Source organism: Pteronotus mesoamericanus, unplaced genomic scaffold, assembly GCF_021234165.1.
Source record: "Pteronotus mesoamericanus isolate MK-2021 breed Mesoamerican mustached bat unplaced genomic scaffold, CSHL_Meso_final contig_68, whole genome shotgun sequence".
In the NCBI taxonomy this organism is placed as follows: domain Eukaryota; kingdom Metazoa; phylum Chordata; class Mammalia; order Chiroptera; family Mormoopidae; genus Pteronotus; species Pteronotus mesoamericanus.
Genome location: NW_026555234.1, coordinates 31,478,146 through 31,501,920, shown reverse-complemented (window position 1 = coordinate 31,501,920; position 23,775 = coordinate 31,478,146). Strand labels below are relative to the sequence as shown.

The 23,775-nt window shown below is 37.5% G+C and overlaps 1 protein-coding gene across 1 annotated transcript in view; it reads left to right on the top strand.

Moving 5' to 3' along the window:
• Nucleotides 1–635: 635 nt before the first annotated feature.
• Nucleotides 636–23,775, top strand: part of SCFD2 (sec1 family domain containing 2) — a 314,405-nt gene continuing 291,265 nt past the window's right edge. The window contains exons 1-2 of the mRNA XM_054582159.1: nucleotides 636–1,595; nucleotides 4,531–4,699. Coding sequence (XP_054438134.1) covers nucleotides 758–1,595; nucleotides 4,531–4,699 — 1,007 coding nt within the window. The 5' untranslated portion in view covers nucleotides 636–757. The remainder of the gene's footprint in view (nucleotides 1,596–4,530; nucleotides 4,700–23,775) is intronic.

The following is a 23,775-nucleotide window of genomic DNA, read 5'->3' as shown; positions in this document are numbered from 1 at the left end:
AGGACCAGTTTATCTTATTATGGAAACAACTGAATTTCAAGGAGAGAGATGAAAAGCTTGGAAATGAGGGGGGAATCACTGCAATTGTCCAAGTGAGTGATGATGGTGGATTAAGATAGTGACAGCAAGAATGAGAGAAGGGTCTGGATTCTAAGATTTTTGAAGCAGATTAAGATTTACTGATTACTTGATGAGGGAGGGAAGATGGAGAAAATGAAAACGAGACCGATATGTTGGTTATGAGACCTGCGAGCAATAGCATATGGGACAACAGTCTATAAACTACAAAACATTGCAGGTTTTTAAAAAAAAAATTTTTTATCTTAGGACGCTCTAACTTGAGATGAGAAAGTGACAGTACTTTTAAAGAGATGTGTTCATATCTAAAGAAGTATCAAACTTTGTCTGCTCAGTAGCAGGGAAAGGTAATCTGAGCAGGCAGAGAGAGTAAAAGAACATCGTTCACCCATCCCTAGGTAGCCCCTTTTAGTCTCATGGTACTTTCGAGGAATCCCAGAGCCCGGGAGTCCCGCCCACTTCTTCTTCTCAGCTCTCTGCATTCTTCCGGGAACGGATCTTCGGGCAAGCCAATCACCCTCCACTGACGTCATCACCGTGCGCAGCCACTGGACAAGCAAGACGCGGCACCGCGTGTACTGTGTTGACTGTCAAAGTCTCAGCGAGCCCAGTTCCCGGAAGCTGTGAGTTCTGAGCAAAGTTCTTTCACTTCGGTGCTGGAGTCTGCGAATTCCCAACTATGAGCGCCCCGGGCGTACAGTCCTTTACCCAGCAGGGCTGGGACCAGGTGCTTACCAAAGTGAAACGGGCTCTGGTCTACCTGGACGCCGCCAGTGCCGAGAGCCTGCACTGGGGCTGCGGATCCACCCGACTCTTGGAGGCGGTGGGGAGTCCTGCGTGTCACTTGCGAGAGTTCGAGCCCGCGGCAATTGGTGGCGGAGCTCAGCAGCCCAAGGCGGTGTTTGTACTGAGCTCCCTACTGAAAGGCCGAACCGTGGAAATTCTACGGAACATCATCTGCCGCAGTCACTTCCAGTATTGTGTGGTGGTCACTGCCGTGAACCACGATGTCCACCTCACAGCTAATCACGTGTCAGCGGTGGCAGCTGCTGAGCTGGAGGGGCAGCAGCCGGTGTTCGAGCAACTGGAGGAGAAGCTGTGTGAGTGGATGGGCGACATGAACTACACTGCCGAGGTGCTGCACATCCCGTTGTTGCTAGCTCCTGCTGCTCCCCACCTTGCCTTGACTCCAGCTTTTGCTTCCCTTTTCCCATTGCTATCCCAGGATGTGCATCTTCTTAATAGTGCCCGACCGGACAAGAGAAGGCTGGGGAGCCTGGGTGAAGTGGATGCCTCTGCCCTGACCCCTGAACTGCTACTGCAGATCAGGTGCTTGGTGTCAGGCCTCAGTTCTCTGTGTGAGCATTTAGGAGTACGGGAGGAGTGTTTTGCTGTAGGTCCCTTCAGTCGGATCATTGCTGCTGATCTGGCTAATTATGCCCCTGCCAAGAACAGGAGGAAGACTTCTGCAGGCAGGGCCTCAGTGGTCTTTGTGGACAGAACTCTGGATCTCACAGGTAAATGGGATTGCTGTGCAGGTGTTCATAACCACTCTCCAATGTTCTGGGACTTCAATCGGTTCAGCATATATTTTATTGAGCCCTTACTGTATGTCAGGTTGAGAATACAAAGATGAACTAGATGGACACAATCTCTGATCTCACAGTTTCAGGGAGATACAGACAAGCAAGTTAGCAATTACAATGAATTTGTTGAATTCTGTAATTGCAGTGATTGTCAACCATTGTGCTGTGGCACACCGATGTGTCGCAAGAGACATACTGATATGCCACAAGAATTTTAAAAACCGCTCTTGCTGGTGTGGCGCAGTGGATTGAGCACTGGCCTGCAAACCAGAGTTGCCAGTACAATTACCAGTCAGGACACAGGCCTGGGTTGTGGGGCAGTTGGGGTGCTCGAGAGGCAACCACACATTGATGTTTCTCTCCCTCTCTCCGTCCTTTTCTCCAAAAATAAATAAATAAAATATTTTTTTAAAAAAGAACTTTATAAACCTGCAATACCTGACTATTTTAGTCAGGGGCACTGACCATTAGATTGTCAAATTAAAAAAATGACAACAGCCAACACAACAATAGTGGTTCGGTGTGAATGATCAAAATTGCACCCTTTTTTTTTTTTTTTTTTGTGAGATCTGCAAGAATATATTTTTTGGTGTGCCACATAATCTTAGTAGTAAGTTTTTATGTGGCATGAGGTGAAAAAGTTTGAAAATTGCTGTTGTAAAGTATAAATCCAACTTATAAGTGCACTGCCTTGTTAAACAACTGTGCCTGGCCCAAGATACTGGAAAAATGTAATTATGATGACCATGAGGAGAACTGTCTACCTGAGAACCTTTTGGAAATGTGCACATTCCCATATTTGTAGCAATTTATCATAAGAAGGCTCTAATTTGTTAACAGATGACTGACCTAGTGGAAGGAAATTGTACAACAAAACAATAAATTATCATAGGGAATTAGTTGAATTTTCAGTTTCTTTCGGTGAGTATTAATAATGTACCTTCATTACAAGCTTAGTTTAAAGGTACATTTCACTTAGAGACTTTTGACCCACCTTTGGATCTCAGGGCCACTTACAGTCACTAAGCTTTCATTCAGCAAGTATTTAATGAGGAGCTTGTAGTCTGAGTGATGGGGAGACAACATAACTAAGGTGTGGTTTCTTCCAGGCCTAATCAACAAATATTTTACTGGTGTGAAAGCTCTTTTTTTTAACATCAAAAGTTGCCTTAGAAGCACTCATGCTGCCTCTGTCTTGAGACAGTTTTATGAGCCTGATTTTTTTAAAATAAAGAGTATCATTTTTGGAGTTATCTGCCTCCTGAATTTGAGTTCTTGCTTGGTAATATACAAGTTGTGTAATCTTGACCAAGTTACTTAAGCTGAATCCTCTACTTTGTAAATGAGCATAATAATACCTACCTATCAGAATTGTAAGAATTAAGTGAAAAATAAATGTATGGAGCTTAATATCTGGTACATCATAAGCTCTCAGTTAATATTAGCTATTGAGCTATGTGATAAAGATGATGACAGTCATGTTGATGATTCCTTGAATTCCTGGTTTGGCTTTTTCCTACCTAGTTCTTCTGTCCAAATAATATGATATGGCAAAAAGCAACAGAAAGGCAGCGATAGAGACATTAGGAAGCAAATGTTACTTGATTTGAAATGGGTGGGATCAAAACAAGTAAATGTGCCAAGTCCCACCCATTTTTGGAATGAGGTCTTCCAAGCAATGATGGCTTTTGGAAAGATAACCTGGTTTGATGGGACAAGTATTAAACCGTGTCATTGGTCTTGAATTTAAATTTGAATTCATTAATTCATTTGTAATTAAAAGAGTTAATTCATCTAAAGTGCCCAGAACAGTCCCTGGTACACAGAAAGCACTCTATAAAGACCTCTATTATTGCAAACTGTTACCATTCATTCATTTATTCTTTCCCTTTTTTAGCAAATACTTAATGAGAACCTACTAACTGCTAAGTTGCCTGACAGATATGGTGGATGTAGGGTGAACTAGATAAACAGTTACCATTACGAAGATATGGGTCTAACAGAGGGGAGACTTGCTATTGTTTGTTTGGTCTGTAAGCCCTTCTGGGTCTTACTATCTTCATCAGTAAAACAAAGTTTGATTTTAAAATTTCAGGATAATATTATCCACACACCACTTACGTGGCTGACTATATACAGATAATTTATTTATTCATGCCTACCATATCCATAGGCACTGTACTCGGTGCTGGGAATATAGTAGTAACCAGAGCAGACACAGTGTCTGTACTCGTGGAGTGTTAATCCAACACACACAAAGACATGGGTCTACTAGGTAATTGTGAGCTTGACTAGTGCTACAGAGGGCATAATGCAAGGCTTGTGTTATTTATTTTGTAACAGAAACTAAAACATTTGTTGTTCTTTTTGATTTTGACAGTATGTTTATTAATGCTGAGGACAGTGAAACAAAGGAAAGGCTTAGGGTAGAAGAAGCAACAGGAGAGAGCCTCGGAGGGGCTGCTTTGGCTCCCTAGAAAGGTTATAGGAAAGAAGTGAGCCACCCTGTGTTGCCTGAATTCACTGAGAAGTAGCTAAATCACAGTACAGAAGTGAGCCAAGGTGGGGCTGCTTTTAGTTCACTGGAAAGTCAGAGAAAAAGGGAGCCTTGGAGATAGGGTCAGGGAGATAAGCTTGGGATGAACTGATGCTGCCTGCTGCTCCCCTGGTTGCACGTCTGAAGAGGACGCTTAGGGTTTAGGAGAGAAAAGTAAAGATGCATGCAGGAGAGAGAACAACGGCATAGGTGTTCCAGAGACAGCCTGCCAGACATTTGTTATTCTTGGTAGAAGGGCCATTATTAAACATTAATTCAGCTTGTATTCCCTCCCATTTTGTGAGTTCATATTTCTGTCTGCTTGAACAGGAGCAGTTGGACATCATGGCGACAACTTGGTAGAGAAGATCATTTCAGTGCTTCCCCAGCTTCCTGGCCACACCTGTGATGTGATGGTTAACATGGTGGAGCTCACTGCGCTGCAGAAGGAAGAGGAGAATCAGAATGTGGTTGCACCAGGCTGTCTTGCACAATCCAAGTAGGATATGTAGATTTTTTGTCCTCTCATCCTTCTCTTCCATTTTCTTTCTCTTCTAGAGTGGTCTTCTAGAAAGAAAAACAATGAAGAGCTGGTCTGGTTGAAAAATTCACGGTGGATAGCATTTAGAATAAAAAGTGGGTTTTTTTCCATCACCAAAATAATCATATCCATTAAACAACAATAAGCTAACAAGTATGGAATTTTATAGAGGTATCATTTAGGTGTAATATAAACTTGTTCCCAAGATCAGTGACGTGAGTCCAATTATGCATCTCCATGTCATAGACAGCTTCACATGGAACTGAGGCTAGGCTTAGTCGACTTCTCTTTCTCAGTTAACTTTTCCACATGATTAAAACAAACTACATAGCTATAAAACAGTGCCATCTGTGCATATGGAAATTGTATCCTCTGGCCATTAATGGGAAAAGTTTTTATTTCTGTGTATATTTTTTCACATGCTTAGAGGAATTAGAGAATGAAGGTGGTGTACTTTATGTTATGCAGAGTTTCAGAAATAAAGGAACATTTCTCCAGAAACATGACAATAAAAAAAATATGAGAGTTGCCTTCTCTACTTTGTCCTTCATCAACAATTCTATGAGAAAAAAATGTGTCAGAAAGGGAAAAAGCGTCTGAGTATCTGGCCCCTTATCTTTGTGTTTTTCATTTTTACACAAAACAAGACCTTTCAGCACTATAGGTTCAAATATTAACAGTTACATATGCATTTGCAATTTCCAACCATATTTGTAATTAATATTCAGTTCCTGAAGTTTTCAACTCTTTTGTAGATAGTTAATAATATTTATTGGATGCCCAGTGAGTATGAGCCACTGTGGGAATAAAACGGAAAATTCTGTAGTCTGTCTTTTTTGTGAGCTTATATACATAGTGAAAATATGGGCCATGAGCGCACTTCAGCAGCACATGCACTAAAACACAGGCCTAAGGGCTTGCAGCATTACAAACCCAGAAGTAATTGTGATGGGACATACACATAGCTGTTTAAAAATTAACGATTAGGGTCTTACTGTGAGCCTTACTCTAGACTAAGTACTGTAAGAAACATAAAAAATATATTATTTTTGACTTCCAGGAATACTTTGTTGAGGTAGTCATTATTTAAACACAGCTACAATTAAAAATGATGTAAATCCAGTCTCATATCTGCTATAGATTATATAATTCCGACAAAGTATCAGGTTAATGTGGTCTTTGTAGATCGATGTGGGCCATGTGGAAGTGGTGGTATTTGAATGAATGTCGTGAAGGATTTATAAAAGGAGAGAGGGCTAGTGTTAGCACAGGTATGAAAACAAGAATGATCAGGAGTTGTGAGGAAAAAAGGTAACCTCACTGGACCACCATTGCCTTTAGCAACATTCACATTTTTTAGGACTTACTATGTGCCAAGCACACTTCCAGGCATTTTACATTTGGAAAGTCATTTGGTAAGTTTTACCATAACCCAGCAAGGTAGATGTTGTTGTTCCCCTATTTTGCAGATTAGGAAACTGAGACAAAGAGGCAGTAAGCAACATGGCTAGCAGGAGGTAGAGCTAGAATTGGAGTCCAGAATGTTTGACTTCAGAGCCACTGTTTTATCTTCTATGTAGAGGCCAGAGAAGAATTGACTTTTGAATAGATATAAAGAGACAATAAAAGACAAAAATAAAGTTACTTTATGATTTATTTTGGTGAGGCCTATTTGTTCAACATAATGTTTACACAAAAAAATCAATTTTGGCTAATTTCAGCAAAAAGGAATTTATTAAAGGAGATTCAATAGCTAGTGGAATCAAAGGAAGAGTTGTTAATCAGATTTTGGAAAAAACAACCCATTCTAGGGGTGTAGGCAAAAACTTGGGAAAATCCTGTTCAAGTCCATGATACAAGAGAGACTGAATTTTAACTGTTTTCTATCTGAGTCATTCTCCTTAAGATTCAGGTTCCCTGGGAAAAGGTAAGATTGGCCTGACATGGGCCTTGTGCCCACCCTTTGCCCAATTCATACTGACTGAGAATTGTACCAAGATTGTATGGCACATACGAGTAAGGGGTAGTTTTTCAAAGGAAAACAGAAACATTTGATAAAAAAAGGGGAAGGGATGCTGGGCAGGCAAAACCAGTAGATGCCCGTTAATAATAATAGCACGTACTTACAGAGGACTTACTGTGTAACAGGCATTGTTCTGATCACTTTATATATAGTAATTTATTTGATTCTCACGGTTTCTCTATGAGGTCAGTTCTGTTACCATCCCCCTTTGTAAGTGAGGAAGGAGATTAAGGAACGCGCCTAGGGTGACACATGCAGAGGTGGGGGCCTATATTTGAACCCAAGAGTCTGGCACTAAAGTCAGTGCTTACCATTACCCTATGTCACTTCCACGGAAGTCTAAAATAATTACAAAAAGATCACATGCCCCCTCCCCCACCCCGCAGAGAAGTTTGTAAAAAGAGAGAAGAGTAGAATCCATCATTTAAAAAAATTTGTTGTTTTTTTTTTTAATTAATTTATATTTTCAAATACATTTGTCTCCACCTTCCCCCCACCACTTTCCCCTGCCCCCTAAAAAAAAATTCTTTTTTAAATATTTTATTTATTTATTTTTAGAGAAAGGGGAAGGGAGGGAGAAAGAGACGGAGAGAAACATCAATGTATGGTTGAGTATCTGGCCCCTTATCTTTGTGTTTTTCATTTTTACACAAAACAAGACCTTTCAGCACTATAGGTTCAAATATTAACAGTTACATATGCATTTGGAACTGTTAATGCTCATGACAACACCCAGTCATAGTCTGAGAAGAAAAGGCACCTACTGAAAACGAAGAGCAGGAGGGGAAGACACATATGACATTTATATACCTTACAATGTGACCACCACACTAAATCTAGTCACCATCTGTTCCCCTTATTGGCAACCTGGCATGCAACCCAGGCACATGCCCTGACTGAGAATCGAACCAGCAACACTTTGAGTCACAGGCCAGCACTCAATCCACTGAGCCACACCAGCCAGAGCAAATCCATCTTTAATAAGGAGAAAAACCAAGTGAATTCTGAGAAGTGTAGTAAGACAAATATAAGAATCAAGATATTGCTTAGATCTACAAATAACATTTTGATTGTGGCCTATTTAATAACCTTGACTTCTCAGGCCTCATTTTACCCTGAGCTTAGTCCCAGGCTTAAACTAAACCAGTCTTGGAATCCCATTTTCCTTGCTAGTGATTGATTTAGACATGGGGAGGTGACAAGAGAGAGTCTTCTTGGGTCTTCTTGATCAGGTTTCTTTGCTTCTGAAAAGAGACACTTCCCCCTCACCCTTATTCTCCTCTGTCAAATGCCAGGCCTCTGATGTGAGACCTGAAACTGCTGTGGCTCTCTTGCCTACATCCAGAAGCTGAAGCTAACACTTGGAAGGTGGAGTGGCCAAGGGAGCCACAGGGAAGAGCAGCAGTGGGACACTGTGTGGATCTCCTATCATGTAGTGTATTTCCTTATTGTTTAAGCCAAATTGAGCTGCTGTTTTCTATTACTTGTAACCAAAGATATCCTAACTGACACATTTTCTGGATCTCATTATTTCATCTATAAAAGGAGGGTATTGGCCTAGATGACTACTAAGGCTCTTGGATTCAAAATAAAAATTCTTCCTAATGAGCCCCCATGTGATTCAGTTCTGCCTCCGAGCACTGACAGCTAAGTTCATTCATATGTATCTTCCCCTCCTGCTCTTCGTTTTCAGTAGGTGCCTTTTCTTCTCAGACTATGACTGGGTGTTGTCATGAGCTTTGAGTGCCACTCAAGTATGAGAGTGTGGCCATCCATGTCAAAGGTAGTGATGTATTCTAGAAGGATCCAAATAAAGAAGAAAGCTTTAATGAGAGCAGGTTTGGTGAAATAGTGAGACCAGAAGTCAGGTTGCAGAAGGTAAAGAGATAGGTGGTGAAAAAATTATAGGAAAATCAAGGTCTAAAACAGAGCAAACTCATGGTTGCCAGAGGGGAGGGGATTTAGGGAATGGGGGTAAAGAGGAAGGGGAACATAGTCAATAATGTTGTGATAACTTTGCATGGTGAACAGATGGTGACTAGATTTAGTGTGGTGGTCACATTGTAAGGTATATAAATGTCAAATCACTATGTTGTACATCTGAAACTAATAAAATATTGTATGCCAGCTACTCAAATAAAAAAAAAAGATGGTAATAAGTTTACTTAAAAAGCAATAACTGGGAGAAAATGGTAGTTTTTACAGTCTTTGTTTTTACAATTGCTGGGAAGACTGAGGGGATTGCACTGATTAAATGCTCTTCAAAAGAGAAATAGAAATAAATTCAGCTTTCCTAACATACAACGTACTTGTATCAAAATAACAACCACTACTATTACCTCCAACATAACCCCCAGAAACTTCTCACTGAAATGAGTGTGGGGATGAAAAAAAGAGTTAGTACTAAAATGTGAAACAGATGGGTGCTTGGCAATAAGTAATGTTCCTGCAAATGGAATAATCTTTAAAAAGCAAGTCTCTATCTATGATATCAGCTTTGATAACCAAAATCTTTTCCTAATATAATCTTATGAAAAGCTGTTTGTAATTATAGCCATTGAAGTTACTGCCAATGCAAATGAGATATTGATAACTTAAATGCATTATCACATGGCTTTCCAGTCCCTGTCCATTGCTCCCAGGATTATGTGTAATATTTTATTAAAGAAGAAGGTAGAATCTTTTCTGCTTTTATGTTTTCCTTCTGTTGAAGTTGATTTCATTCTCTGTCCCATCTCTTTTCTCTGTAATGAATGGCTCTTTCAGTTCCTTCTGCCCCCTTAGCCTGATGCCCTGCCTGAATTTACTATGTCTGTGCTTGGTGCCCTTGGCTCTGGGCTAAGCCAGCACCCATGGTGCTGCTGGTTCTACTCTGTCCAGGGCCCACTTCTCCTCCCATAGCTCCCAAATGCCTCACAGTGAAAGGCAAACACCTTACAATGACCTACAAGACCATGTACCAGCTGGCATTCAGGTTCCTTGCTGACCTCCACTCTTATTCTCTCTTCCTTACTCGCTCCTTTACAACCACACTAAGACTTCCTTCTTTCCCCGTAACAGGGCACTCGCTGTCCTGGCACAGGGCTTTTGCTTTTGATGTTTCTTGTGCCTAGATCATTCTTTCGACAGATATACATTTGCTCCACATTTCCTTCTTAGTACTTTCCTGTCCATCTTAGCATTTCATATTCCCCTCCCTCATTTTTTTCTCCTTAGCACTTACACTTTCTAATGCACTTATTTTGTATATTGTCTCTCCCTCTCCTAGAAAGCAATGGAGAGAATTCCACTAGAGAGTTCCATGGTGGGAAAGGTATTTATCTGTTTTAGTCACTGTTATGTCTGCAGTGCCTAAAACAGTACCTGGTGCTCAAGAGATATTTGTTGAAGGAATGTATGGTGATGCATACTGTCAGGCAAGGTCCGTAAGCAGAGTGAGGTTGCTGGACTAAGAGGATGAAGTCAAACCAGAGAACTGGTGAGGTTAGTTTGGGAATGTATAGGTTCTAATTATTGAATATTTGAAATATTCTCATTGGGTTAGCAACATATAGCAAAATTGATTCAGCAGTCCCACTTTAGGATTTTATTTTGTAGATGTATTTTACATGTGGACTGATATATTCCTCTTATTAATCATTACAGTATTTGTAATAGAAAGACTGGAAATAACTTTACTATTAGTTCACTAAATTGTGGTTCATTCATAAAAGGGAATAATATTCAGTTATTAAAGTAGAATGAAGAAATTTATATGCTGTTAAGCAATGAGCTCAATAACATACTTGAAGTGAAAAAAGCAAGGTGTAGTACACCTATTTGCAAAGAGGGGAGATATATATTCTCTCTTGCATTAATATACCAGGAAAATATGTAAGGAACTGATGACGGCTGTCTGTGTAGAGGGGTGTTGGGTAGCTGGGGGCACACTGAGAAGTTAGTAAACTGAACAAATATGGAAGGAAGCGGGAGATGTCTTACATTACATCATTTGTATGTACTGGCTTTTCAATCAAGTGACTGTATTTCCTTTTAAAAATAAATAGAAATTAGGTTTAAATAAATACTGCTTCTGTCTTAGGCTAGACTAAGATAGGATTCTGTGCTCCCAGGAAGGAAAGTTGCTGTCTCTTTGGAACCTGTACGAAGCTTTTCCCCTTGACATTGTCTTCCTTCCCCAGTGAACCCTTCTTGCCTTTAAAACTTCTATCAAAATGCCAAAACATTACATTATAATTATCTGTTATATGTCTGTCTCCCCTACTAGATTATACATTCCTTGAAGTTAGTAACTGTGTCTGGAACTCAAAAAGTTCTAGTAAACTGAATAAAAGAATGAATAAATGATTGAATAAATCTTATTAGATTTGAGGCCAAGTGTAAAAATGATTATATAAACTGATGTACTTATGTACATTATAAGTAGGCCTTATGTACTTCATTTTAGCACTAAAGTTACCTAAGACTTTTCATATATACTCGTATATGTGTGTAAATATATATACTTGTATGTTTGTGTAAATATATATATAATAAAATCTTACTTTTTCCATTAACTTCTTGCAGAATAGGAATTTTCTATGGACTTTTCCTTAAATGTACCTCATTGTCTAGGTCAGTGAGAAGGAAGGAAGGTAATAATGAATTTTGCCTGACATTATGCTAGAATGCCTGAATTCTGTCAGATATTATGCTAGATGTTTTAAAATGCATTATTTCACTAATTCTAAAAAGCAACTGTACAAAGTGAATCTTATTTATTTGTTTTCATAGAAGTTGAAAGAGACTTAAATAACCTGCCCTAAGCCAAACTTTCCCTAAGTGATTGAAGCAGGCTATTATTTAAATTTTTTTCTTTTTTTTTTGCGATTTTTTTTTTTTGAGGTATAATATAAACCATTACATTAGTTTCAGGTGTACAACATAATGATTTGATGTTGTATATATTGCAAAATGACCACCTAATAAGTCTAGTTAACACCTGTCATCATAAATAGTTACAATTTTTTTCTTGTGATAAGAACTTTTAACATTTATTCTCTAGCAGCTTTCAAATATGCAATACAGTATTATTAACTATAGTTACCATGCTGTACATTATATCCCTGTGACTCACTTATTTTATAATGAAGTTTGTACCTTTTGGCTTCTTTTACTCACTTCTCTCACTGCCCCCGACGCCCTTTACCTCTGGCGACCACTAACCTATTCTTTGTATCTGTGAGCTTGGTTTTTAAAGTTATTTTTAATTCCAAGGCACATTTCTATTGTACCACACCAACTCTATGACACATGTTTAGTTGAAAGAATGTAAAAGTAAACCAATAAATTGATAAATTGTGGGGACCCTGGTTAATTAAAAAAACAATATTTTAAGATCAATTTTCTTGTTAGTTTTTATGTTAGAGGTGGGAATGTTTTTTTCCAAGACTATAGAGCAATAGACAAATGCAGCAGTGGTTTCAACCTAAAGATGTATGAGCCAATTTTTGTTACCTTTCACACTGTTAACTCACCTGATAATAGCATATATTGAATCATTAACTGGACCCTCAAAGTCAAAAATTCTTAAATTACCTCTAAGTAATGATAAATTTTCTACTCTTCTTTTTGGTTTTCAAATATCAATTAAATGTTACTATTAAAGAAAGAGATAATAACATTTTCAGAGGGAAGAAAGGTAATTTTTCTTAGAGCAGAATCAGAAGTATTACATTCATTTTAAATTAACCAACAGCTAGAATTACTGAACTTGGATGGAAACATTCAGTAACTGTCTACTGAGCGTTGACTTTGAGGTGGAGAGCCAGTGCCCAAGGGCGCGTCAGCACACAGCCGAGCTATGAATGACCTTGCTGTTGCTACAGGCTATGGGCATCTCCTCTTCCCTACTTGGACCTCCCTGCAAAAATTGAATGTTTTTTTTTACTTTTCAATTAAAAATTGCAAATTGAGTAGAAGAAAGGCTTACCTCTTCTCAGCATACAGCTTGATGTATTTAACTAGTTTTTTGAGGTATTCTAAACATCATCTGGTCTCAGTTACAGGTTTAGAAAACAGGATTAATGAGTAATTTGTGGGAAGAAGTAAAGCAGGGTTCTTTTCTGAAAATGAGGGGATAAGTGTCCACTAAGAAATAGTTAAATATTTCAATATGCCAGAGACATTTGCTATATTTTTTAATAACGAATTATGTTTAATGGTTAGTAGTTTTCAAAAAATTAAAATGCATATTAAGAAAAGAAGGATTGAAGGTAGAAATCCTTGTTCTATAATCGCTCATGTATTGCAACTCTGTCATGGTGTTAGTTAAGGAATGTGCAGGCAACCCCCAGAATCTTTTTCACATTGAAAAATTTTAAATGGTTTGTGGTCTGTGTTGTAAGAAGACTGAACTCTGGGTCACTGTGGCTTTGGGACCCATAATTTAAATGGAAACTATGGTTCCTTTAAACAAAGCCAAGAACCCTCTGAAGTTAGCTAAATGGAAAAGAAGAAATGGAAAGATTCATTACATTTGAGTGACAAGGTCCTAATTAGGTTGGTGTTCACTGCCAAGCAAAAGTCAACAAGTCCAAAAATTTAACTCCCGGTGAGTTGACCAACAACCACCTTTTTGGGGTGCTCCTGAATCTTACGTTACGTAGGCCAGAGTGTACCGAACAGCACACCAGGATGGTCTGCCCCATAGCTCTGGATGCAGCTTCTCTCTTCTGAAAAAAGAGCCCATTTTCTTTCTTTTTCTTTTTTCTTCCTTTTATGTTTCCTACTAATAACAGTGTCATGCCGGGATAATGACTGGTAGTGGGGTGGCTGGAATCAGCAGAGAAGTGGTTGGCATCCTTCAAGCAGAGCTGGAAGGAGGATAAAGTAAGAACTACGAATAAGACAATGGTTTTAGCATTAAAAGAAAGTATTTTGGAGACCCAAGGCAGGGGAGGTCTGAAATCCTGTAAGTCTATTTGGGTAAAGTGTCATGGGAGGAATTATGAAAGTAAACCCTTTGAGCATGTAACTGTGTGTCTGTAATTTATCCAAAATATATATTAATTGACTACTCTGTGTCAGGCATTTGATGAAGACAAGATCTTTGTCCTCATGGAACTTATTCTAATGGGGGAGACAGACAGCAAACAGATAAACTTGTGAATATATCATGTCAGCCAGGGGTAAGTGCTATGAAGCAAATAAAAAGGTAAGGGAATCAAGAGTGACTGGGGATTTGGGGTGGTGAGGAGGTATACGTAGGAAATAGAAAAAGCCTTTCTGAGGAGCTGTCTTTCAAACAAAGACCTCAGTGAAACTGGATCGGGTGCTAGAACATTCCAGGTTATGGAAATTACTAGTTCAAAGATAACTTGTGGTACCCCGACTGGTGTGGTTCAGTTGGTTGGGCATCGTATTTCTGGTAGGGGCACATGCCTGTCCAGGTTGCAGGTTTGGTCCTGGTTGAGGCGCATATGAAAGGCAACCAATTGATGTTTCTCTTCCTCTCTTTCTCTCTCCCTTCCCCTCTCTCTAAAAATAAATAAATAAAATCTTTATTTAAAAAAGATAACTTGTGGTGTTAATCTGTATTTCCCTAATGGCTAATGATATTGAACATCTTTTCCTGTACTTATTTTCCATCTAAATACCCTCTTAGATAAAATGTCTTTTCACATCTTCTCTTCTGTAGCTTGTCTTTTCATCTTCTTAACAGGATCTTTGCACAAAGTAAAAGTATTTAATTATGGCGATGTTTAATGACCAATTTTTTTCTTTTATGGATTAAGATTATTTAAAAACTCTACCTGCCTAATCCTAGATTCTGAAGGGGTTTTTTTAAGCTTTTCCTTCTAAAAGTTTTAAAATTTTATGTTTTACTTTTAAGTCTGTGATTCATTTTGAGTTAATTTCTTTGACAGGTGTAAGACATATTGAGGGTTTTTTTCCCTATGCATGCCCAGTTGCTCCTGTACCATTTATTTTTCCTCCATTGAATCACTTTAGCATCTTTAACAAACATATTTGCTTGGGCCTGTTTCTGGGTTCTATATTCTGTTCCATTGATCTATATGAATTTCACACTATCAGTACCGCACAGTCTTGATTACTATAGCTATGCAGTAAGTCTCAGACTCAGACGGACTGATTCCTCCATTTTAACTTCTTTTTCACAATTGTTTTTATATAGTGCCTTTGCCTTTCTATATAAAATTTGGAATAATCCAATCTATAGGTATAAAAATATTACCAGGATTTTGATAGAAATTATATTAAACTTATCAATTTGGGAAGAATTGACATCTTTACTGTGAGTCTTGCACCTATGAGTTCAATATGTCTGTTTAGATTATCTTTGATTTTTAAAAAAATCAGTTATGTACTTACAGCATACAGGTCCTGTACATGTTTATTAAGTTTACATTATTTCATTTTTTTTGAGTGATCATAAATGTCACTGTAATTTTATTATCTGTTTCCACATGTTCATTGATAGTATATAGAAATACAATTGATTTTTTTGTATGCTTATCCTGTACAGTACAACCTTGCTGAATTTAGTTACTAGTTCTAGGTTTTTATCTATTAGATTCCTTAGAATTTTTGATGAAGATAATTATATCATCTGCAAATAAGTTCTGTTTTACTTATTTACTTATGAGCTGTATGTCTTTTATTTCCTTTTTTTACCCTTATTGCCCTGGCTAGAACTTCTACTATTATGTTGAATAAGAATGGTGAGAACAAACTTCCTAGCCTTGTTCCCAATCTTAGGAAGAAGGCATTCAGTCTTTAACCATCAATTATAATGCTAGCTGTAGATTTATTGTTCTTTTCGTGATGCTCTTTATTTTTTAAGAAGGTGTCCTTTAGCTATATTTTTCTGAGAGCTTTTATCATGAATGAATGTTAAATTTTGTTAAAACCTTTTCTGCATCAATGGTATGATCATGTAGGGGAGTTTTTTTAACTTATTAAAATGGTGTATTACACTAATGGATTTTTAAATATTAAACCAGCCTTGCATTCCTGAAAAAACTCCACTTGGTTGTGATGTATGATTCTTTTTATATATTTTGAATTCTATTTGCTAATATTTTATGTCATGTGTTCTAGTTGCTAATATTTTGTTAAAGATTTTTGCATCCACATTCATGAGGGATATTGGTTTGCAGTTTTCTTTTTCTTTGTTGTCTTTGCCTGATTTTTGTATTGTAGTAATATTAGCTTCATAAAATGAATTGAGAAGTGTTTGTTCCTCTTTTGTTTTCTGGAAAAGAGTGTGTATAAATGGTACAAATTCTTCTTAAATATTTTGTAGAATTCTGTAGTGAAACCATCTGGTACTGAAAATTTCTATTTGGGGTGTTTTAAATTATAAATTTAACTTCCTCAATAGCTATAAGACTATTCATATTACCTATTTCATATGAATGAATTGTAATAGTGTTTTTTGTGGAGTTGTCAAATATATGTATGTAGAGTTGTTCCTATAATTCCCTTATTATCCTCTTGATATATGTGGATTCTGCATTGATATCTTTTGTTTAATTCCTGATATTGGTATTTTTTGTGTTCTCTTTTTTTTTTCATTTTGTTAGAAGTTTGTCAATTTATTGATTTTTTTTCCCAAAAGAAACAGTTTTATGTGTCAATAATTTTCTGTATTTTTTTTGTTTATAGTTTTGCTCTTTTTTTACTAGGTTGTTGAGGTAAGAGTTCAGACTGTTGGCTTGAAATTTTTTCTTTTTTAAAAAAGTACTAAATGTATGCATTTAGTGCTATAAAACTTTCTCTCAGTATTGTTTTAGGTCTATCCCACAAGTTTGATATGTTGTATTTTTATTTTGATTGTTTTTCGTTTGTTTTATCATCTTCCTTGAGACTTTCTTTTGATTGATGGATTATTTAGAAGTGTGTTTTTTAGTTTTCAAATATTTGAAGATTTTTCATACTACATTTCTGTTATTTATTTTTGAGTTTTTTTCCATTGTGATTGGAGAATACACTCCATATGATTCCAATTATTTTAAATTTATTGAGATTTTTCTTATGGCCCAGTATATGGTCTATCTTGATATATGTTCCACAGGCACCTGAAAAGAATGTGTATAATGCCTTTGTTGGGTGGAGTGTTCTGAAAGTGTTGATTGTGTCTTGTCAGTTGATGGTGTTACTGAGTTTTTTTGTACTCTTGTTGATTTGGTCTAGTATTTCTATTAAATATTGGGACAAGGGTGCTGAAATCTCTGATTATAATTGTGAATTTGTCTATTTTTCTTTCAGTTCTGTTACTTTTTGCTTCTCATATTTTTCAGCTCTGCTAAGTGCATATACTTTAGGACTGCCGTAGCCCCACCAAACCTTGAGACACCTCCTAGCCTTTGGGTGTGGATAAGCAAAGTAAATTCCTGTGGTGACACTGGGTGAATTAGAATTCTTTTTATTCCATCCACCTATCCTCCTACCCTTTGGCAACCATCAGCTTGTTCTCTGTCCCTATGGATCTGTTTCTGTTTATTTTGTTGTACTTGACAAAACTGATCGTAAGATGACAAATCTTCCAGGAATGAGAGGATACTTCCTCTTTCTTATTTGCATATCATGCTGATAGGAGTGGTAACGGTGTCTATCCTTGTCTTATTTCTGATTTTAAAGGGAATATTTCTAATGTTTTCCCATTTAAAATTTTCTTTACTGCAGGCTTTTTTGTAGATAGCTTTATTGCGTTAAAGAAGTTTCTCTTCTGTTCCTAATTTATTAAGAATTGTTTTGTTTTGTTTTTTGAAATCATGAGTGGGGTGCTAACCTCTGTGAAATGTCTTTCCTGAATCTATTAAAAAGATCAAATGTTTTTTTGTCATCTCTTAATGTGGCAAATTGCATTGACAGATACTCAAATACTGAGTCATTCCAGCATACTTAGCATAAACTCAGCTTTGTCATGGTTTGCTATTTTCTCATAGACTATCTCATATCTTGGTGTTTTCTTTCTTTAGTTCATTCAGGATTAATTTTGGGGAGAATTAGCAGTCATATACTGTACCTTCAGTATTCTGAAAATAAGTGGACTAGCTTAAACAATACTCTTGACATATTGTTTTGATACTGAAGTCTTGCTGTTTCTTATCTGTCTAAACCTCAGTCTCCTCATCCAAAAACTGGGTTATAATAATGCCTGACACTTACAAGAATCAAATGAAATAAAAATAGTTCAATTGCCTGCATAGTGCCTTTAGAACACTGAAATTATAAACTAGCCAATCGTAAGCCTGCTTAGCCTGGTTACCTTGCCTCACTCACTCGTTCCCAAGAAAACCACAATAAACACCCATGTTTTCCCCTCACTTCCTCTTGTCTCCTGACCAATCCTGGTTCTTCTTCATGTGGCCCTGTTTTTTTTGGTTTTTTTTTTTTTTTTTTTTTTTAGGCCTCCTATTTTTTAGGAATCTTTAAGTATAGAAACTTCTTTCTTTGTAACATTTTCATTTGTGCATGTCTTAACCATTCCTACACAACAATCCTGGGTATATTTCAAAACCATGTCAATGGCATTTACCAGGACACAGTGTGCTTCCAGTCCAGGAGGTTAAAAGTGAATGTTAGTTGTCTGGGACCTCTCTTACTATGCTGTTCCTTCTGGAGCGCATTCCAGGCATGTACTCGTTGTCCCTTTGTTTTGGATTTTTATTTGAATTACTGTCTCCTTTACTGACAGAGTAATTTTGGCTGCAAAATTTAGAAGGAAACACAAAGATTCTCTTTTACTCTGTTTCTTGGTCTGGAGCCTTGAGAAGTGGTTTCCAGATTTTTGCATTTCATAGAGCAGAGAAATTAAGCAACGATATAAAGCTCCCTTCTTTTTATTAGTCAAGTGAGGTCCCCTAGTTTTGCCACACAACGCAGTCATAGAAGATTATCTTACAATACTGAAAGTACTTTAAATGGATTAGTTTAGCTTTATGAGAAACTCCACCTCATTCTCATTATAAGCAAAAATAATGTGCTTGCTGTGCAAATGCAACTTCAAAATAACTTTTCTTTTCTGCCCCTCAAACAGATTATGACCCTTAAACAAATCCTTCTTATTGAAATAACTATTGTATATTCTTCTTTCTTCAAAGTGGTATCCCCAGTAATACTTCATACTGTTTTATATTTCTAAGATGCCAGGGGAGATTGTACAAAATACCTTAACAAAATATATAGGCGTTAAGATGATAAATAATAGTAACATCATAAATTGATATTCCATCTGAACCAAAACCCAACCAAAAACTAGTGAATAAAACAAGTCTATAATCATTTTAACAAATCAACTTTTCCCAATTTAGTATCTTTGTGTGTATACATATGTGTGTATAGACACAATGGTGTCACCCATTGAGAATAGAGTGAATAGAGTCCAGAATGACTATAGAATAATAGGTTCTACTAATTTTGAAATGACCCTTCTTCATGGGGTGAAATGACAGAAGAGTCAAAGTGAGCAGAAGAGTTTGCTTCTAAGAGCCTCTATAAAACTGTCACTAACTCTTTATCTTAGAGTTTCTTGATACACGAACTAATCCTTAACTTTCCAAGTCTTGAATTCAAGCCAAAACACACAGATGTAATCCAGCCTAGAGTAAAGTTTCCCAGTGGAGCAAGTGCTGGCCTTTGGGTCATGGAAGTAACTCACAGGAACTCAAAGTATATCCTTCAGAGTCAGAAATGTGTGTAAAGGAGATGTGTATTTGGCTTTCAAATAAGCTAATGGTGTTTGTCATTTAAAACCCTTGTATTAAGTTAATCTAGTTTATGAATTAGGACTCCATATGAAAAAGTTTCTCCTACACTTTATTGTTTGCTAGGAGGAAATTAGTAAGTTTATGTTAATTGTGTTATATAGAAGGAAATTTAAGTTTGTGTTGATCATGGTATTATCATTAATGCACTGGTAGAAAGTAGGAATAAAAAATGTTTATCTGTACTATGATGAGGTTTAATTACCCCCAATTATTATTATTATTTTTAAGCTAAAAAAAAAATTTTATTGTTATTCAGTTACAGTTGTCCCAATTTTTTCCCCTGTTGCTCTCCCCTCCCCTTCCAACGCCCTGCTCCCAAAGACAATCCCCACCCCGTTGTCTTTGTCCCTGGGTCCTTTGTACAGGTTCCTTGACTGGACCTTTCCCCTTTGTTCCCTTGTTATCAACCTCCCCCCTGCTCCCTTCTGCTTACTGTCAGTTTGTTCTTTATTTCCATGTCTCTGGTTCTTTTTTGCTCATTTGTTTGTTTTGTTGATTAGGTTCCACTCATAGGCGAGATCATATGGTATTTGTCTTTCACTCCAATTATTTTATATAATGGTTAAATAGCTTATATGTCAGGTTTTGGTTCATTTTAAAAGAGGTTCCATGGGCCAGTTGCAGTGCTGAATGAGGATACATTGAAGGAAGAAATGATGAACAACTAGCAGGGGTGTTCAGCTCCGCGGCCCACGATAGCTATGAATGCAGCCCCAAAATAAAATCATAAATTTACTTAAAACCTGTTGGTTTTTTTTTTTTGGCTTATCAGTTTTTGTTAGTGTTTGTGTATTTAATGCATGGCCCAAGACAACTCTTCTTCTTCCAGTGTGGCCCACAGACGCCAAAAGGTTGGACACCCCTGTTTGGAAAGAGATGAAACTTTGATTATGTATCAGTAGAGTTTGTTCTTTTATTATTTTGAACATTATAAAGCTTGTGTGCAATTGTTTATCCTGGAATTAAACAATGTTTTTATCTTGGATTTTTATTTAGTTTTCTTAACACATGGTTATGATTTCTGCACTGTAAAGACATTCTAATACATTTATAATCTGGAACCAGTCACACAGATATATTTTCTGTTAGCTATAGATGATGTAGAAGGATCATGCATTTTGAGGGGGACATTATTTTGTTTTTAAATACCAAACCAAAAGTATATAAATTACAAGATTATTATGCTAATAAACAATTATAACAGATAATACATTTGCTCATGCTTCTAAAATGAACAGTACAAATTAAATTTAGATAGTGGTTTACTCTTGTTGAGCAAATTAATGAAAATCACTTTTCTATAGTATAAGAGACACATATATTGGTGAGACTGGAGCGATAACCTGCGACTTGCTCAAAGTCCAGGCTACATCAGGGTTCATGTTTTTTCCATTCTACTCTGCTTTCTCCCCAAAGTGTACGACAATGTGATATTTTAGTTTAATATTTGTCATGTGATCTTATCTTTTTTCCACAATGTATTTTATAGTTATGAGAACATTTTTTAACTAATGTGATAGTGGATACAAAAACTGATTAAAACAATCTCCTCCTTTCAGTTTTTGAACCAAGAGAGGCTGTTTCTGTTGATGTGATTTTTTTGGTGACCTTGAATCACTTCTGTGCAGTTTTTGTTTTCAGGTCATTATTATAGTATAGTGGCTTTTCCACCAAAACGTTGTGGCTTTGAACAAGGTATTTAATTTCTCATAGTCACAGCTTTCTCTGTAAAAGAGAAGTACGCTGGATGATTTGTAGAGAAACTTCAGTTATAATTTCTCTTTACGATCTGTCTGCTGTGTTCAGAAAATAAACTCCAGAACATGAATTATATGAGGCAGTGGTTTTAGGTCTGTTTATTTCACTGCCATATCCCCTAATCCCAAGAACAGGGCCTCGTATATAGTGGGCATCCATATTTGCCAAATAATTGAACAAAATACAACACAAAGACCTTTAATAAGAAGAAATGAGTAGATTATATTGTCATAGTTTGCTAATATTTCAGTGTTAAGTTTTATCTGCACACTTTGAAAAGATTATAGTTTTAAAGTCCATTTAAAGACTAGCTGCTTATACATCTATCTATTCAGCTGTGCAAGTAATAGTAAATCTGATTCTAACCCTTGCATGGTAAAATCCTTCAGTGGCTCTCCATTGCTCTTTGGTTAAAGACGAAAAATTTTAATTTGTTTGTGAAAGCCTTTTTAGATCTACTTCCTGCTTATTTTTTCAGCCTTCACCTTCTCCATCTTTTCCTCCTTCCTTCCCTGCTCCCTATTTCGTTTCCCCCTTCATGTAGACACTCTTGGCTACAACCACACTAAACTTCTTTCAGGTCCTCAGTGTCCTGCTCTCTCACCTTTTGATCATCCGGCATGTTGCTCTTCCCTCCCCCCTCCCCTTCCTCCTTTGTCTTTGCTTCTATAGATAGCACCCTTTATTTCCTGTATCAGCTCATAGAACGTTATCTTATAATTACTGGTTTAGGGTTTGGAAGCTTGCTGAGGGAAGACCCACCTCTGACTTGTTCTTCCTTATAACTGTTGCCCTTACAGTCAATGGCACAGTCAATGGCGCATGGGGTGTTGGCGACCTGAGTTCACTACCACCCATGGGCCCAGGCTGCTGACATTACGATAAAGCCAGAAAGCTGCTTTCTTTAATGCCCTGTGATCATTTTCACTCCCAAGTCATTAAAATAAACTTTATTTAATGATACACCGTTTGAGTTAATGACACATGTTATAAATAAAATAAAAGAGGGGAAGAGGGATTTGGAACAGGGAGTGTGAAATTAGCTCACATGATCAAGAAGGGAAGCCTTGAACTCTGCCTACTATTGAACTGGCATTTGGTAGGTGCTCAATAACCCTAATTAGTGAACACCTGGAGGAAGAGAGCTCTAGGTGAAGAGAACAGCAGACGCAAAGGCCCTGGGTTGCCAATACAGTGGACCCATGGAAGAGGCTTAAATCAGGCCAGTGTGGCTGAGGCCCAATGGATGAAGCTGAGAAGGTGAGAGAGAAAGTTGTACATAAAGAAATGCATCAAAGTATTTTGGCCAAAATAAAGTACTTAAATTTTACTGTAATGTTAGCAGGAAGCATGAAATAATTTTAAACAGGGGAATGATATTATCTGGCAGCTTTAGGAAGTCACTTTAGTTTAAACCATCATTAATTCTTGCTCGGACTCTGAGCAGCCTCCCACCCAGTCCTTAGATCCATTCTCTGCAATGAGGCCAGAGTGATCTTTTAATGCAAACCTGATTACATCAGTCTGTTGTCGAAGGCTCTTTAGTTGACCTTGGGAAGCAGTTTATAATCCCTAATGGGGGTTACTAGGCCTTGGATGATTTGACATGAACCGGGGCCAGTGTCATACTAGATCTTCATGTTCCGTTCACACCTGTTTTCATTTCTTTGCAAAGGTCTCCAGTTCCCTTCTCAGGACCCCTATCCATGACACTACTCCTGCCTGGACTGCTCTTACTCCGTTCTTCAGCTGGTTATTTCCTACTCATTTTTCAGGACTCACTATCACATCCTCAGCTAGCCTCCGACCTCCACTTGCACGCCCAGGCCGGGTTAGGTGTTATACTCTCCCAGAGAATGGCTCCCATTCTCTGCTTTGGTCCCCTCTGCAGGAGCATGCTCAGTTCTAGCTTTCCTGCCAGATTCCTAGCTCCGTGAGGACAGGTCACTGGGGGTTGCTCACAGCTGCGGTCGCAGCACGTCACTGAGTGCCCAGCCCACAGGAAGTGCTCATACCCTGAAAGAATGAACAAACCTAGAGGGTAATATGCTAAGTGAAATAAGTCAGACAGAGGACAAATACAGTATTATTTCCCTTGGATGTGAAATCTAGAAAACAAAACAAAACAGAAACAGACTTATAGAGAACAAACAGATGGTTGCCAGAGGGGCAGGAGTTGGGGGTGAGGACAGAAAAAAGTGAAGGGAAATAGGAGGTTCAAATTTCCAGTTATAAAATCATTAGGTCACAGGGCTGTAACGTACAGCACAGGGAATATAGTCAACAATATCATAATAACCTTGTACAATGGCAGATGGTTACTAGACTTAGCATGGTGATTACTTTATTATGTACATTAATGTTGAATAACTATGTTGTCCACCTTAAACTAATATATTATTGTATATTAACAGTATTTTAATAAGAAGAAAAGAATGAAGGACTGCTTTCCAGTGCCAAGGGTCTACTTCAATATC